The sequence below is a fragment of the Piliocolobus tephrosceles genome, chromosome 13 (assembly GCF_002776525.5).
Source record: "Piliocolobus tephrosceles isolate RC106 chromosome 13, ASM277652v3, whole genome shotgun sequence".
Lineage (NCBI taxonomy): Eukaryota > Metazoa > Chordata > Mammalia > Primates > Cercopithecidae > Piliocolobus > Piliocolobus tephrosceles.
Genome location: NC_045446.1, coordinates 31,565,944 through 31,582,664, shown reverse-complemented (window position 1 = coordinate 31,582,664; position 16,721 = coordinate 31,565,944). Strand labels below are relative to the sequence as shown.

At 38.3% G+C, this 16,721-nt stretch overlaps 1 protein-coding gene across 3 annotated transcripts in view; it reads left to right on the top strand.

The window, feature by feature from the left end:
• The window catches only part of PRRG4 (proline rich and Gla domain 4), a 22,987-nt gene that overhangs the window by 1,656 nt on the left and 4,610 nt on the right, over window positions 1-16,721 (top strand). For all 3 annotated transcript variants that reach the window (XM_023185495.2, XM_023185493.1, XM_023185494.1), the window contains exons 3-5: window positions 5,943-6,106; window positions 8,405-8,453; window positions 9,561-9,693. In XM_023185495.2, coding sequence (XP_023041263.1) covers window positions 5,943-6,106; window positions 8,405-8,453; window positions 9,561-9,693 — 346 coding nt within the window. The remainder of the gene's footprint in view (window positions 1-5,942; window positions 6,107-8,404; window positions 8,454-9,560; window positions 9,694-16,721) is intronic.

Sequence of the window (16,721 nt, the reverse complement as noted above, 5' to 3'; positions counted from 1 at the left end):
ATCCCGTTTGGCTTGAATGTCTTCATCTGTAAAAGTGATGGGGGTGGGGCGTAAAATGATCTCTGAGGTCCTTTTTGACTTCAGATGGTCTAGTTGTCTAGATAAAAGCAGCTAGTTGAGAAAAGACTAGGTTTTGGGCTTGCTAAGTTAGAAATCCACAGTTTTTAGGTTTCAGATTATTAACAGTTTGTTTCCTGCCTATATTTTAAAAGCCTAACCTAGTAAAACCAGAAAAGAAAAAAAAACAAAAAGAGCCTCTAACTCTCAGCATCCTTCTCCCTGACTATTCATGGTGCTTCCCCACCCAGTGCCAATACTCTGGATCCACGTCCCCACACGTTCCTGTCTCTTATCCCTTCTCATCAGATCCGATTCTCAGCTCATTTTCATTTGGAAAGGATCTGTTACACTAATACTCCTAACTGACTTTATTAATGATTAATACAGCCGTGTGTGTGTGTGTGTGTGTGTGTGTGTTGAGATACAACAATCCATTAACTCAAAAGCATGAAACTCTGATGACTGAATTCTAAGCAACTGGATAGGCTAGCTAGAGGGATAGGGAAAGATTTTGGAAGAGGAGCCTTTTTAGTCCCTCTCAAGCTGCACCGTATATGTAAGTCCACTTAGAAGATTGCACTTTTGGCCGGTCGTGGTGGCTCACACCTGTAATCCCAGCACTTTGGGAGGCTGAGGTGGGTGGATCACGAGGTCAGGAGATTGAGACCATCCTGGCTAACACAGTGAAACCCTGTCTCTACTAAAAATACAAAAAATTAGCCGGGCATGGTGGTGGCACCTGTAGTCCCAGCTACTCGGGAGGCTGAGGCAGGAGAATGGTGTGAACCCAGGAGGCGGAGCTTGCAGTGAGCCCAGATCGCGCCACAGCACTCCAGCCTGGGCGACAGATTGCACTTTTAAGATTCCATACTCAGATGCTCTTCTCTAAAATGATTGTGAGTGCAATCATTCATTAACATGACACAGGTATAAGAGACACTGTCGCCGGCATGGTGGCTCATACCTGTAATCCTAGCACTTTGGGAGGCCTAGGTGGGTGGATCACCTGCGATCAGGAGTTCGAGACCAGCCTGCCCAACACAGTGAAACCCTGTCTCTACTAAAAATACAAAAATTAGCCTTGCGTGGTGGCACGTACCTATAATCCCAGCTACCCGGGAGGCAGAGGCTGCAGTGAGCTGAGATCATGTCACTGCACTCCAGCTTGGGTGACAGAGTGAGACTCCATCTCAAAAAATAAAAATAAATAAATAAATTAATTAATTAATTAAATAAAAGACAGTCTCAAGGACACTATAAGCCATGGAAGGAATTTAGAGATCATACTTGAGTGTGGAGGGCTGGAGATGTCTATGGAAATGTGAATGAGGGATCTGACACGTTTGAAAAGACAGCCTGTTCAGTCAGTCACCACTTGATGAATACATGCTAAGTGCCAGGCCCCATGTATTGGTGGAGACATAGAAATGAAAGACTGCTATCTCTGCCCTGGAGGACATCTTCATCTGGTTGCAGGAGGCAGGGTGTCTGTTAAACAGATAATCTCCATCAACTGTATAACAGAAGCCAGAACAGAGAACTGAGAGCAGAGGAAAGAGTAAGTAGCAGTAACTCGATCTCAAGAGAGTTGTATAGCAGAGAAGTCAATGCCTTCCATCTGCAAATGGGCTATAATAAATGGAGATATGAAGAGTAACTGGAAATAGAGGACCTTTGGCGAAATTCTTTTTTTTTTTTTTTTTTTCTGGAAACGGAATCTCACTTTGTCTCCCAGGCTGGAGTGCAGTGGCACAATCACAGCTCACTGCAACCTCCGCCTCCTGGATTCAATCAATTCTCCTGCCTCAGCCTCCCGAGTATCTGGGATTTACAAGTGCATGCCACTGTGCCCAGTTAATTATTTTGTATTTTTAGTAGAGACGGAGTTTCACCATGTTAGCCAGGCTGGTCTTGAACTCCTGACCTCGGGTGATCCACCCACCTCGGCCTCCCAAAGGGCTGGGATTACAGGCGTAAGCTACCGTGCCCAGCCCTAAATTTTGATAAAGCATGAGGGTGGAGTTAAAATGACTGAAAAGGAGCTTATTTAGAAAACACAAGGAGATAGAGGAGAGGAGGAGAATGGAATATCTGGGTTGGTGAATTTATAGCAGTGAAATGCATAGACAGCCTCTTAGGATAGTCTAAGACAGGAAAAATAAAGAAGGGTAGAGAATCTAAGGAAGCAGAGCCAAGGCCATTGCATCCTCCAGCCATGGTCAAGGGGAAAATAGGAGCTCTTGCTGAAAGCCAAGGGTGTTTCAAGGGCAGGGAAGTTTACTTCGTTTCAATTAAAAGCAAGTTCAGACTTACTTAGAATCCAGTAGCAAAAGACAGTATTTCTCCTGAGATCATAAGGGATGCAGGGAAAAATCTGATCTGGCAATAAAGGTCAGTCAGTGACAGAATCAGAACTTGCACACTCAGGGAAGTGGCAAACAGCAGTCCCTGGAAGGCACATTTAATACAATATTAATCATAATATGATTAATCATAAATATCATATTTATGATATTGGCATAAATATTATTTCAGGAAAAATAAAAATATTTGTGGCTCTCCTTTTTTTTGTTTCCCCTATCAAAGTAGCTTTTGAGTTCCATGGGGGTGTATTTTTAATAACTCAACCTACTGGAACAGAAGACTGTCATGAGAAATTTGGCACTGCTCTTTTTAGCCAATAAAATGTAAGGATCTGGACATATTTGAGAAGTATGCAGAGGCAGATATCTAATTCTCCATTCTGAACTTAGATTTCATGAAGTATAGCTAAGTGAGGCAGGCCATGGGTTGTTTCATCAATAGTTTGATACTTTAAACCTATGCCGAGCTGAGAAACACCAGACTATACCTATGAATTGCTTCAAATGGTAGACTTTAGGTCCAAGAGTTTCCTCCCACTATAGCAAAGTTGAGTTTGTTCATTCACTAAGTAATTTTTTGAGCACTTCTTATAGGCCAAGAACCAACATCCCTGCTTTAATGGAGCTTTCCTTCTATTGAGGAGAACAGAGTGGTAACAAATATGTAAAGCATATAGAAAACCAGATGGTGATGAATACTATGGAGAAAGGCAGAGTGTGGACAGGGAGTGCCAGGGGTGGGTGGGTAGGGATGGGGGTTCAAGGTAGCATTGAACAAAATCCTGAAGGATGTGAGAGAGCAAACTGAAAGAATTAAGTTCTGTTCAGAAGAAACAGTAAGTACAAAGGCCAGAGAGAACCAGGTGTGTTGGAAGCCAGCATAGCTACAACAGAATATGTGAGGGATAGTGGTAGGAGATGAGGTTAGAGGGGTAAGGGCTTGGGGACCAGACCAAGAAGGGTCTTGTAAGCCACTGTAATGACTTTGGCTTTTACTCTGCAGGAGGTGGAATTGCTGTTAGAAGGTTTTTAAAAAGCAAAGTAGGAACAAAGTGTATCTTATCTTTTAAAGGGCCCTCTTTGACTGTTATGTTAAAAACAGATGGTAGAGCAGCAAGGAGACCCTTGGAAGACCATTGTAGGGATCCCAATGCAGGGTGACAGAGGCTTGGAAAATTTTTCATTCTATTTCCATTTAGTGGTAATATAAAATCTATAAAAAGACAAAGGAGGAAACAGAATAGAAATATTTCATCACACTAGCCCCTCTATCTACCTTTTAGAATACTTTTTAAAACAACGATCACCAGTTATGCCATTGTAGCTTCCCACTTGGTTCGAATAGCCCATATCTGTTATTTATAACATAAAAATGGACACTGTAGAATAGTGCTGGTCCCCCAAAATATAATGTGAACTACCTACATAATTTAAATTTTTCTAATAGCCACATTTTAAAACTAAAAAGTAATAGGTGAAATTAATTTTAAGAATGTATTTAATTTAATCTAGTATCTGAGATATCACCATTTTAAAATATAAGCAATATAAAACATTATGGAGACATTTCACATTCTTTTTTTTACACTAAGTCTTTGAAATCCTTATGTGTATTTTACACTTACAGCACATTTCAATTCAGACAAGCCACGTTTCTTATTTATTTATTTATTTATTTAGAGATAGGATCTTGCTCTGTCACCCAAGCTGGAGGGCAGTGGTGTGATGTCAGCTCACTGCAACTTCTGCCTCCTGGCCTCAAGTGATCCTCCCACCTCAGCCTCCCAAGTAGTGGAACTACAGGCATGCACCACCACACCGGGCTAAGTTTTGTATTTTTTGTAGAGACGGGTTTTCACTTTGTTGCCCAGGCTGGTCTCCAATTCCTGGGCTCAAGTGATCTAATCCACCTGCCTCAGCCTGCTGGGATTACAGGCGTGAAGCACCACTCCCAGCCACAACCTACATTTCAAGTGCTCAATAGCCATCTGTGGCTAATGGCTATCGTATTAGACAAAATAGTTCTAGAACATTTGGACCTGTTTGGAAAGATAATTCATTTGTGGAAAAAATATCTTGGACAAAATGTGACTGTCCTCAAAGGGCCAAAAATAAATGTACAACTTGAGGTCCCTCACAAATCAGTATGAGTTTTCCAGACCATGATCTCTCATGAACAGTCTTTCAATTGCCTACATTAATACATTCTTTCTTTAGAAATGGTGAGCAGTGAAAAGTATCTGCACTTTTAAATTCTTTTAAGCATTGTGAGGCAGTTCTCAGTTTCTGAATTCCAGTCTCAGTAATATGATCTGAAGCAAAATCTCTTAAGCTTTGTTTGTGTGGCACCAGAACAAGTTTAAAGTTTGTGGGTTTTGAAAATACTGCCATGGTTGGATGCTTTGATTTTGTGTCAACCTGTTCTTAACCTGTAGTGTTTACTGTTTATCTTCCCCCGTCAAATGTAAAAGGAACCCTATAAAACATTATAGACACATATTTGGGGTGTACAGTAGAGGGAGCTACTACTTTGGAAAGGACTAAATGTCTTTAGTTGAATCTTATAATTAGCTTATACTTTTATTGATTTAGAAGTTTAGAATTGTATGTTTTAGCATAAACTTGACTACAGTAATTTTAATATAAAAGTATTAATTTGTAATTTAAGAACTTGGCAGGGTGCGGTGGCTCACACCTGTAATCCCAGCACTTTAGGAGGCTGAGGTGGGTGGAACATGAGGTCAGGAGTTCAAGACCAGCCTGGCCAAAATAGTGAAACCTCGTATCTACTAAAAATACAAAAATTAACTGGGCGTGGTGGCACATGCCTGCAGTCCCAGCTACTTGGGAGGCTGAGGCAGGAGAATCGCTTGAACCCAGGAGGCGGAGGTTGCAGTGAACTGAGACCATGTCATTGCACTCCAGCCTGGGCAACGGGGTGAGACCCTGTCTCAAAAATAATAATAATAATAATTAATAACTTAAAGAGATATTAGTGATTATTTAATTTAATTCCCAATGTTATAAATGAGGAAATGGTAGCCCAAAGAATATAAGTGACTTATCTCAGAATACACAGCTAATAGCTTAAGCTAAATCAGAACCAAAAATCTGTCTTCTAACTCTCAATTCAATATGTGGTCCATGATGCCCCACTAATTTTCCTCAGTCAAGATAATAGGGAACCAATTCTTTAGAAATAGACCTGTCAATGATTGGAAAAATAATTATCTGGAGGGAAAAAGAGATATTTAAATAATTTTTATTTATACTGCTCATTTTGGACATAACCAACTCCAGTGAAATTATGCTAATTTTGTATTTCATATTTATCAGAAATGATCTTCACTGATGCTTTTTCTTTCTTTTTTTTTTTTGTGGTTAGATTTTAAAGCTTTACAAAAAAGTTTGGTATAATTTAGCCATATCAAGAGAACTATTCACTTTTTTCCACAATTAAAACAGGAATTTTTGGACTATTTTTCATCAATGTTTAAGTCTTTTTTATTACTTTATTAGTGTTTACATCAAAAGAAGAAGCAAACTTTTTCATACGTAGACGCCTCCTGCATAATAGATTTGATCTGGAGCTCTTCACTCCCGGCGACCTAGAACGAGAGTGCAATGAAGAACTTTGCAATTATGAGGAAGCCAGAGAGATTTTTGTGGATGAAGATAAAACGGTAATGTGGTTGATTATGTTAATTGGCTGCAAATGTTAAATTGTACTAAGAAAGTGGCACTTTGAGTTATTAGAGATGCTATGCTTTAAACAAAATCAGGATTATGTACCTGTTATCTCTTTCTACTTCCTTAAAATGATAATTAACCTATTTAGACTTGGCTTTACACCTAATTAACTTTACACCTAATTCATAGTAGTTACTAAATTATTGACTGTTGTGATTTTGTGTGTTTAATGTTTGTTATATTTAAAATTAATCATGGGGGCCGGGCGCGGTGGCTCAAGCCTGTAATCCCATCACTTTGGGAGGCTGAGACGGGGCAGATCACGAGGTCAGGAGATCGAGACCATCCTGGCTAACATGGTGAAACCCCGTCTCTACTAAAAAATACAAAAAACTAGCCGGGCAAGGTGGCGGGCGCCTGTAGTCCCAGCTACTCGGGAGGCTGAGGCAGGAGAATGGCATAAACCCGGGAGACAGAGCTTGCAGTGAGCTGAGATCCGGCCACTGCACTCCAGCCTGGGCGATAGAGCTCAAAAAATAATAATAATAATAATCATGGGGCAAAGTGAATTTCACTCCAAGATTTTGTGGTTAGTGCTCTAACTCAGGCTTCAATCATTTATGACTGAGTAATTTGTCCTATCGGTGACCTTACTTTTTTTGATGACCCATATTTGTATTTGAGGTATTTACTGGAAGTCTGCTATGTGCCAGGTATTCTCCTTGGCACTGAGGATACAAAATATATAGCCCTTGTATTCGGAAGTATATTATTTCGTCTACCAGTGTAATTTAAGGGAAATATTTTTTAAAGTTTTTTCTTAGAATATAACTAAATTCTGTTCATATTGATGAGGTACAAAACAGATAGCATTGTTCTGTGATAATCTGGCATAGTCTTGAAAAATGTTAAGTAACTGAGATGATGATGATATGATGATGATGATGATGATGATGATGATGATGATTTGGAGACGGAGTCTCGCTCTGTCACCCAGGCTGGAGTGCAGTGGAGCAATCTCGGCTCACTGCAACCTCCACCTCCCAGGTTCAAGCTATTCTCCTGCCTCAGCCTCCCAAACAGCTGGGACTACAGGCACATGCCACCACGCCTGGCTAATTTTTTTGTATTTTAGTAGAGACAGGGTTTCACCATGTTGCCCAGGCTGATCTCAAACACCTGAGCTCAGGCAATCCGTCCCCATCGGCCTAACAAAGTGCTAGGATTATAGGCATGAGCCACCATGCCTGGCCCTAAATTCTTTACTTTTGTAGATTTCATAACCCTGGCTCCTTTTTCCCTTTCTTAAGCGTCCTATTTTACTTTTTGGTTAATAAGAACCTCCCCAGGTATCCTTCAGATGCAGGTGGTAATGGAACCTAGTTGTTGACTTTTCCATAATTGTGCCCAATTGTGCCCAATCCCTACAAGTATTTGCTGTTTCTATTAAGGAGGAAAACGAAGCATATACTGTGTAGTTGTGCCTGTTGAAATTTTATTCTGTTTCCCACAAACCTTTTATAATTTTATCATAGTTCCTTAAAATTCATTTATATTCTCTCAAGTAGCACTAAACTTAAAATTGTCTCAACAATGTCTTCCCAAATCAATAAATACCTTTCAATAAGATCTCCCAGAAGGGCACAGTGGCTCATGCTTGTTCGAGACCAGCCTGGACTTCATAATGAAACCCCATCTCCACAAAAAAGAAAAAATTACCTGGGCGTGGTGGCATGCGCCTGTAGTTCCAGCTACTCAGGAGGCTGAGGTGGGAGGATTGCTTGAGCCTGGAAGGTCAAGGCTGCAGTGAGCCGTGATCACACCACTGCACTCCAGCTTGGGCAACAGAGCAATCCGTATGAAAAGAAAAAAAAAAAAAAGTCTCCAGAGACAAACTGAGGGCTTACCTCCCATAGAAAAGTTCAGTCTCCTTTTCAAACCTGATAGTGGGTCCATGGCATCAACTTCTACCTTTGGTACTTTCACCTACTCTCTAATGCAATAATTTCCCCCAGTGCCTTAGTGGGGGCTTCAGTCAGGTGAAGGGAAAATAGCAGGCAAAGTAGTAAAGAGCTGGGACTGGCGGTAATCCCTTGACAATTAGATGGCAGAGGCAGTTGTGGGTGGTAATGCTTTAATTAGAGTGAGTCACACCCTCCAGCTTGAATGAACTGGTCTCCTACCTATGGTACATGCCAAGAGCTTACTACCCCTAGTCTAGGTCATTAGGACCAAATGAAATATGATAATAAAGATATTGAATAAACTTGGGAATTTTACCTTTTTTTTAGATCGCATTTTGGCAGAAATATTCAGCTAAAGGACCAACCACAAAATCAGGTAAAACAAGAATTGATCAAATTTAATGCTTTTCTCACCCTCTCTCTATTGTAATACATTTTAGTTTTATTGTTTGAGTTTGGTTGTTGCTCAACATACATACCTTATAAACCCAAGGAGATTTCTCAACTATACACTGGGCTATCTCAGACAGAAAAGGACAGATTCATCTATTTACATACTGAAAATCAAGTTTGGTGAGATACTAGGGAAATGAGATAATGGACTTAAAGCTGTTTTAAACAGCTCAGCTAAGTCAAGACTTGCACAGAATAAAAATTGATTCTATTCGTTTCAAGATGTAAGCTATTTTAACTTTTTTTCTTTTTTACCATTAAAGGCAGATGGAACATTTATGCTAGATAAATTAAGATTGTTGGATGGAATTAAGTAACTTGTAGAGGGGGGAGATCCTTTATCTCATCTGTATTGATCATCTTTAGCTGCATTTTAGTCAGGTGTTTTTTTTGCCAGCTATTCTTTCATTCCTCTTAGGTAGGGCCCCCTCCATAGCAGGTTATATTGCATAGCTACCCTGAGTTGCTTAATAAATATTATCTCAGTGGTTAATACCAAAGTATGTCTAGTTGAGCAGCGAATATGTTTATCCCACTTAATGCTGAATATTATTCATTTAATAAATGGATAATATTTTAAATAAATAATTTTTAAATAAATAAACCTAAATAAATATATTTTGAATATTATTAAAATAAAATAGTACCTTTTAAATATTATTAAAATATAAATAGTACCTTTTAAATATTATTAAAATATAAATAGTAACTTTTAAATATTAAAACATAAATAGTACATTTTAAATATTATTAAAACATAAATAGTATATTTTAAATATTTAAATAAATATATTTAAAATAAATAAATATATTTATATTTTAATAAATAAATGAATAACCATAACTAGGGCTTTTAGAAGTGACATTTAAATTTTTTTCAGGTAGATTCTCTAGCACAAGGAATTGAAAGAAGTCAACATCAATGATTAGATGCTGTATAATGTGTTTAGACCCAGGATTAAATTTGTTGAAATCATAGGTGATGCTATATAGTGGTTATATTTATGTTATTTTAATGATTTATTTTAAGATGGCAACAGAGAGAAAATTGACGTTATGGGCCTTCTGACTGGATTAATTGCTGCTGGAGTATTTTTGGTTATTTTCGGATTACTTGGCTACTATCTTTGTATCACTAAGTGTAATAGGCTACAACAACCACGGTAAGTACTAAGTAAAATTATTTAATTCATTACTAGACATTCTATATTATTATTTTAACAATGGTTCAAGCAAATGGCTGCCTATTTTCTTAAATAAGCCTTTTATTTTGGAAGAATTTTAGATGTATAGGGAAATTGCAAAGGTTAGTACAGAGAATTCCCATATATCCATCACCCAATTTCCCACATTGTTAATATCTTATATTACCATAGTAGATTTATCAAAACTAAGAAAATGACATTGGTTCATGACTATATAACTAAACTCCAGACTTTGATTTCAGCAGTTTTCCCACTGGTGTTTTCTTTCTGTTGCAGGATCCAGTCAAGGTATCACATTGCATTTAGCTGTCATGTCTTCCCAGCCTTTCTAGTCTGTGACAATTGTTTGGTCTCCTAATTTAACATTTACATAAAGTACCTAATGATGCTATTTCTAAGGTCCTTCGAAAGAATACAAGAAGTTTCACATATGTCGGCTTCATTTTTCAGTATTTCCTTCTTAAGCAAGAGGCAGATACCAGGGTCTTCACATTATTTCCAGAGGCAAGAAGTCCTGTAGTTTACTCTGAGCCACAGAGTTAACAGATCCACATGGCTACCCAAACAGAAACAGTGTAACTGGCTTTTAAATTCAACTATTTTAGCCGGGCGCGGTGGCTCAAGCCTGTAATCCCAGCACTTTGGGAGGCCGAGATGGGCGGATCACGAGGTCAGGAGATCGAGACCATCCTGGCTAACACGGTGAAACCCCGTCTCTACTAAAAATACAAAAACTAGCCGGGCGAGGTGGCAGGCGCCTGTAGTCCCAGCTACTCCGGAGGCTGAGGCAGGAGAATGGCGTAAACCCGGGAGGCGGAGCTTGCAGTGAGCTGAGATCCGGCCACTGCACTCCAGTCCGGGTGACAGAGCGAGACTCCGCCTCAAAAAAAAAAATAAATAAATTCAACTATTTTTATTAACACTTTAAATTGAAGTTAATAAAATAAAATGGTTACCAATTGAGGATCACAGCACATTGATAAAGCTGCAAAAAGATTCATAAAGGCCGTAATTGGTTGCATAATAGAAGCTCAGCATCCTGATTGAAATAAAAAGTACTGATTATCTTCCCAGTAAGTATGGCTGAGTAGGCGTAGAAACAATCTTATTTGAAAAAAAAAAAAAAAAGAAAGAAAGAAAAAAAGCAGCAGATGCTAAACAGGCTATTAGAAATTGATACTTATTTATCCCTATTCACACTTTCAAATTCTATGAACAAGCTCAAGGTGGTGATCATGTGTACTTTTTTTATGATAACGATCATTTTACTTATCTTTTCAGCAAAATGGGCAGTGTTTTTGTATGCCTTCAAAAGAATGGAAAGTATTGTTTATCATATATATTAGAAGACTCTTTGTCTTCTAAATTAATAATAGTTTTCAATTCATATCAACTAAAATTTAAATTTTACATAACAATTGACCTGTATTGTTCAGAAAAATGTCAGTGTCATGAAAGACACAGACAGGCTAAAGAACTCACTGTTCCAAATTAAAGTAAATGACATGACAATTAATGCAATGTGTGATCCTGGTCCGAATCCTAGACCAAAAAAATAAATTGCTAAAAAGGAAAATTTGCCCAGCGTGGTGGCTCACACCTATAATCCCAGCACTTTGGGAGGCCAAAGTGAGAGGATCGCTTGAGGCCAGGAGTTCAAGACTCAAAACCAGCCTGGGCCACATAGTGAGACTCCTATCTCTATAAAAAAAAAAAATTTAAAAATTAGCTGGGCACAGTGGCCTGAGCCTGTAGTCCCATCTGCTTGTGGGGCTGAGGTGGGAGGATCATTTGAACCTGAGAAGTCAAGGCTGGAGTGAGCCATAATTGCACCACTGCACTCCAGCCTGGGCAACAAAAAACAAAAAACAAAAAAAAGGAAAATTTAGGAGAAAATTTGGATATAGCTACATATTAGATAATAGTAATGAACCAATGTTAAATATTCCGAATTTATGTGAAGATCTTTTCAAAATATTTAATTCTGTAGTGGTTCTAAAATTCTATTGGCAATCACAGTAAAAAACAGAAGCTAATTACAACAACATGGCATCAAAAATTATGTTTAATTGGTTAAATATTCAGAGTTTTTGTCAATTTTAAAAGAGGATTGTACAACTATTCAACTCTAAATACAATATAAAAATGGCCTATAAGAAACTAGAAGACTTTAATCATAACTGTTTAATTGGTTTAAGGTTTTTCTTCATTGTTTCATATCAGATATAAATTGAAAATAAAATGACATGTATAGGAAGGGCACCAAATTCAGAATTTGGAGGCAAAAACTCTCATGTTAATTTTGCCACTACTTATGGAGCTTGAAGCAAATTCATTGATTTTTTAAAGATCTTTCCTCATCTAAAAGAGGAATGAAGGGAATAGACTGTGATTCCTCTTAAAGTTCTTTAATATTTTTTTATTTTGCCAAAGATGAGAATAAATTTTTTGCCCTTGATTATATTCTCAGAACTAGAGTTTTTAAAGTTATTTATTAAAAAGAAGCTTGGCCGGATGCAGTGGCTCACACCTGTAATCCCAGCACTTTGGGAGGCCAAGTCGGGCGGATCACCTGAGGTCGGGAGTTCAAGACCAGCCTGACCAACATGGAGAAACCCCGTCTCTACTAAAAATACAAAATTAGCTGGGCGTGGTGGCACATGCCTGTAATCCCAGCTACCCAGGAGGTTGAGGCAGGAGAATCACTTAAACCCAGGAAGCGGAGATTGTGGTGAGCCAAGATCAAGCCATTGCACTCTAGCCTAGGCAGCAAGAGTGAAACTCTGTCTCAAAAAATTAATTAATTAATTAAAAACTAAAAAGAAACTTTTACATATGTCTCAAAAAATTAATTAATTAATTAAAAACTAAAAAGAAACTTTTACATATATACACATGTAAATGAAATTAGTAAATATAAAAGATACATTTTCCTCTAAAATTTAATAAAAATATTTTCTCTTGAAGAAAGTTTATTATCATTATCATTATTATTATTATTATTTTGAGACAGAGTCTTGTTCTGTTGCCCAGGCTGGAGTGCAATGGCGTGATCTAGACTCACTGCAACCTCTGCCTCCCAAGTTCAAGCAATTCCCCTGCCTCAATCTCCTGAGTAGCTGGGATTACAGACGTGTGGCACCACACCCAGCTAATTTGTGTATTTTTAGTAGAGACGGGGTTTCACCATGTTGACCAGGCTAGTCTCCAACTCCTGGCTTCAAGTAATCCATCTGCTTCAGCCTCCCAAACTTTTGGGATTACAGGCATGAGCCACCACGCCTAGCCAGAAGAAAGTTTAAAGTAGGTTGTTTCATTTCATCTACTATTAATTGCTTAAAAAATCATTTCCATTGTGATAAGAGCATCTGAAAATGTGCTGATTATGGAGGCTAAGGTCTTTAAAAAGATTTTATCCTATTTTTTGCCTACAAAAGTAATACATGCATTATTTTAAAATTCAAATGTTATAGAAAAATATAATATAAAAAATGAAAGTCCTCATAATCCTACTTTTCAAAAATTACCACTATTATGAATTTGGTATGTAAAACTCCAGATTTTTTCCTATGCATTTACTATTCAGTTGGTGCAAAAGCAATTGCGGTTTTTGCCATTTAAAGTAATGTCAATTGCTTTTGCACCAACCTAATAACATATTTTATGTTTTAAAAAGAAATATTTGTTACATGTCCTCCTTTGCAACTTGCCTTTGGCACTGAACAATACAATTTAAATATATTTCCAGTGCAGTACATTTTTAAAAAATAGTAAAATATATGTAACATAAAATTTACCATCTTAACCATTTTTAAGTATACAGTTCAGTAGTGTTAAGTAGATTCACTGTTGTGTAACTAATCTCCTGTTTTTCTTTTTTTTTTTTTTTTTTATTTTGCAACAGTGAAGTTCTGTGCCCAGTGAACAAACTGTTTCCCATTCTCCCCTCTCCCTAGGCTCTAGCAACCACTATTTTACATTTTGTCTCTGAATTTTACTACAATAACACCTCATATAAGTGGAATCATACAGTATTAGTCTATTTTTGACTGGTTTATCTAGCACAGTAATTCTAAACCATTAATAGAGTCTCTTCAAAATGTTTTATTGCAGCATTTCATTTATGTTTGATGAAGTTTTTTTAAATTCTAAAATATAGTAAGATGTGATTCCTTTCTAAAATATGTTAGTCCTAGCCTAGCTCCTGTTTCTGGGAGAGACCACCAAGGTGTATTCTCCCTATCCTAGAAATAGATATGGTATAGTGGTTCACTGTGTGAGCTCTGGAGCCAGACTGCCTGGATTCAAAACCCTGATACGCCACTAACTAGCCATTTGACTTTGGATATGTTACTTAAACTTATACTCTGCCTCAGTTTCTCTGTGAGTAAATTGAAGGTAATAATCTGAGCCACCACATTACATAGTTCCAGAGAGTTGTCATTCACATGGGCTATAGTAGGAACGGTACCTTCTGGTTTTGTGCAATATGGTAGCTCAGATAATAACAGTATGTATCTCATAAGGGACTTATGGAATTTAAATGATGTGATACACAAAAAGTACTTAAGAGAGTGCTTGGTAGCAAGAGTAGCAAGTACTCAATAAATGTTATTATTATTATTATTATTATTATTATTATTACTATTATTATTATTATGAGACGGAGTCTAGCTCTGTCACCCAGGCTGGAGTACAGTGGTGTGATCTTGGGTCACTGCAACTTCTGCCTCCTGGGTTCAAGCTATTCTTCTGTCTCAGCCTCCCAAGTAGCTGGGATTACAGGCACCTGCCACCACGCCCAGCTAATTTTTGTATTTTTAGTAGAGACGAGGTTTCACCATGTTGGCCAGACTGGACTTGAACTCCTGACCTCAAATAATCCTCCTGCCTTGGCCTCCCAAAGTGCTGGGATTACAGACATGAGTCACCATGCCAGGCCCAGCTATTATTATTATGAATTTGCAAACTAAGATTTTTCTAAAAGCTTTCACTGGAATGTTTATGTATTCCCATCCAATGTTTGTATTTCTTTAAAAATATATCTGGACTGGGAATGAACTGCAGATTCTCCAGTGTTCATATAAAATTAAAACATATTAACATATTATCAGAAGGTAATATAGGTAATCAGAAAGTATTATATTGCAAATAAGTTTTCTTCAAATTTGGTAGATCTACAAAAATTTTATTTGGCGTATGAAATCTCCCTAGCTTACCTGACCTTTATGATCTTGTAAAAAAAAAAAAAGAAAAAGAAAAAAAATCTCTCTAAGCTGTATTTATAACCGTCTTCCACATCACCTGCTGTTGCTAATCATATACTGTACACCACTTTCACACTACCTTCTCTTTAATACTCTCAATATTTGTACAGTGTATTATGGCACATAAAGGAGATTACATGGAGAGATTACCATTTGAGTGACGCAACTACATAACAAAAAAGCAACTTGGATATAAACTTGTAAGATAGAGAACACTCTTCTTATAAATGGCTAGGAATGTCAAGCAGGCATACCACAAGTGTGGGATATAGCTAGTCACTTTGGCAGACATGGGTTTTCGAGGAATTAACTAGGAAGGGGTGTTTCCAGAAAGTGGACCCACAAGAGCAAAGATGGGTACTACCAAGGCTCATATAGGAGATGATAAGCAAAATAGTCTTGACCAAAGATTTTTTAAAAAAATAATTGTAGGCCAAGGCCAGGCACAGTGGCTTGTGCCTGTAGTCCCAGCTTTGGGAGACCGAGGCAGGAAAATCGCTTGAGCCCATGAGTTTGAGATCAGCCTGGGCAACATGGCAAAACCCCGTTTCTACTAAAAATACAAAAAAAAAAAAAAATTAGCCAGGTGTGGTAGTGCGTGCCTTTATACCCAACTACTAGGTAGGCTTAGGTGGGAGGAGCACCTGAGCCCAGGAAGTGGAAGCTACTGTGAGTCGTGATCATGCCATTACACTCCAGCCTGGACACTGGGAGAGAGACCCTGTCTTCATAATAACAATAATAATGATAATAATAATAATTATAGAGACAGGATCTCACTATGTTGCCCAGGCTGATCTGGAACTCCTGGCCTCAGGCAATGTTCCTGCCTCTGCCTCTCAAAGTGCTAGGATTACAGGCATGAGCCATGGGGCCAAGCCCTTGACCAGAGATTTAAGAGCTGCGATAAAGAGTAGTGAGTGACTGGGGAAATTGTTGAATCATTGGAATGGCAGCCATGAATTTACATTTGAGTTGCCAGACATGAGGTGGACTACTTAAGCAGAGGATTAAAAGGAAAAATAGCCTTTGGGGAAGGTTTTTGAAAATGTGGTAATATGCTAGGTTCTAGGAACACAGTGGTGAGTGAAACAAGCATAGTGCCTGCCCCCATGGCTCTTATACTCTGGTTTTCTTAAGTAATGTGTACTAGAGCTGGGAGAAACTGGAAGACAGAGGAAAACCAACAAGGATGTTAGTGTGGTAATTCAGATGTGAGATCATGAGTTTGGACCTGTCTTCAAGGAAAAAGAAGCTGAAGAACTTGATGCCTGATTAGAAAGAACTTGGGGCCGCACACGGTGGCTCACGCCTGTAATCCCAGCACTTTGGGAGGCTGAGGTGGGTGGATTACAAGGTCAAGAGATTGAGACCATCCTGGCCAACAGTGAAACCCCGTCTCTACTAAAACTACAAAAATTAGCTGGGCGTGGCACACGCCTATAGTCCCAGCTACTCGGGAGGCTGAGGCAGGAGAATCGCTTGAACTCGGGAGGCAGAGGTTACAGTAAGCCGAGATCACACCACTGCACTCCAGCCTGGCGACAGAGTGAGACTCCGTCTCAAAAAAATGAAAGAAAGAAAGAAAGAGAGAGAGAGAGAGAGAGAAAGAAAGAAAGAGAGAGAGAAAGAGAGAGAGAGAGAGAAAGAAAGAAAGAAAGAAAGAAAGAAAGAAAGAAAGAAAGAAAGAAAGAAAGAAAGAAAGAAAGAAAGAAAGAA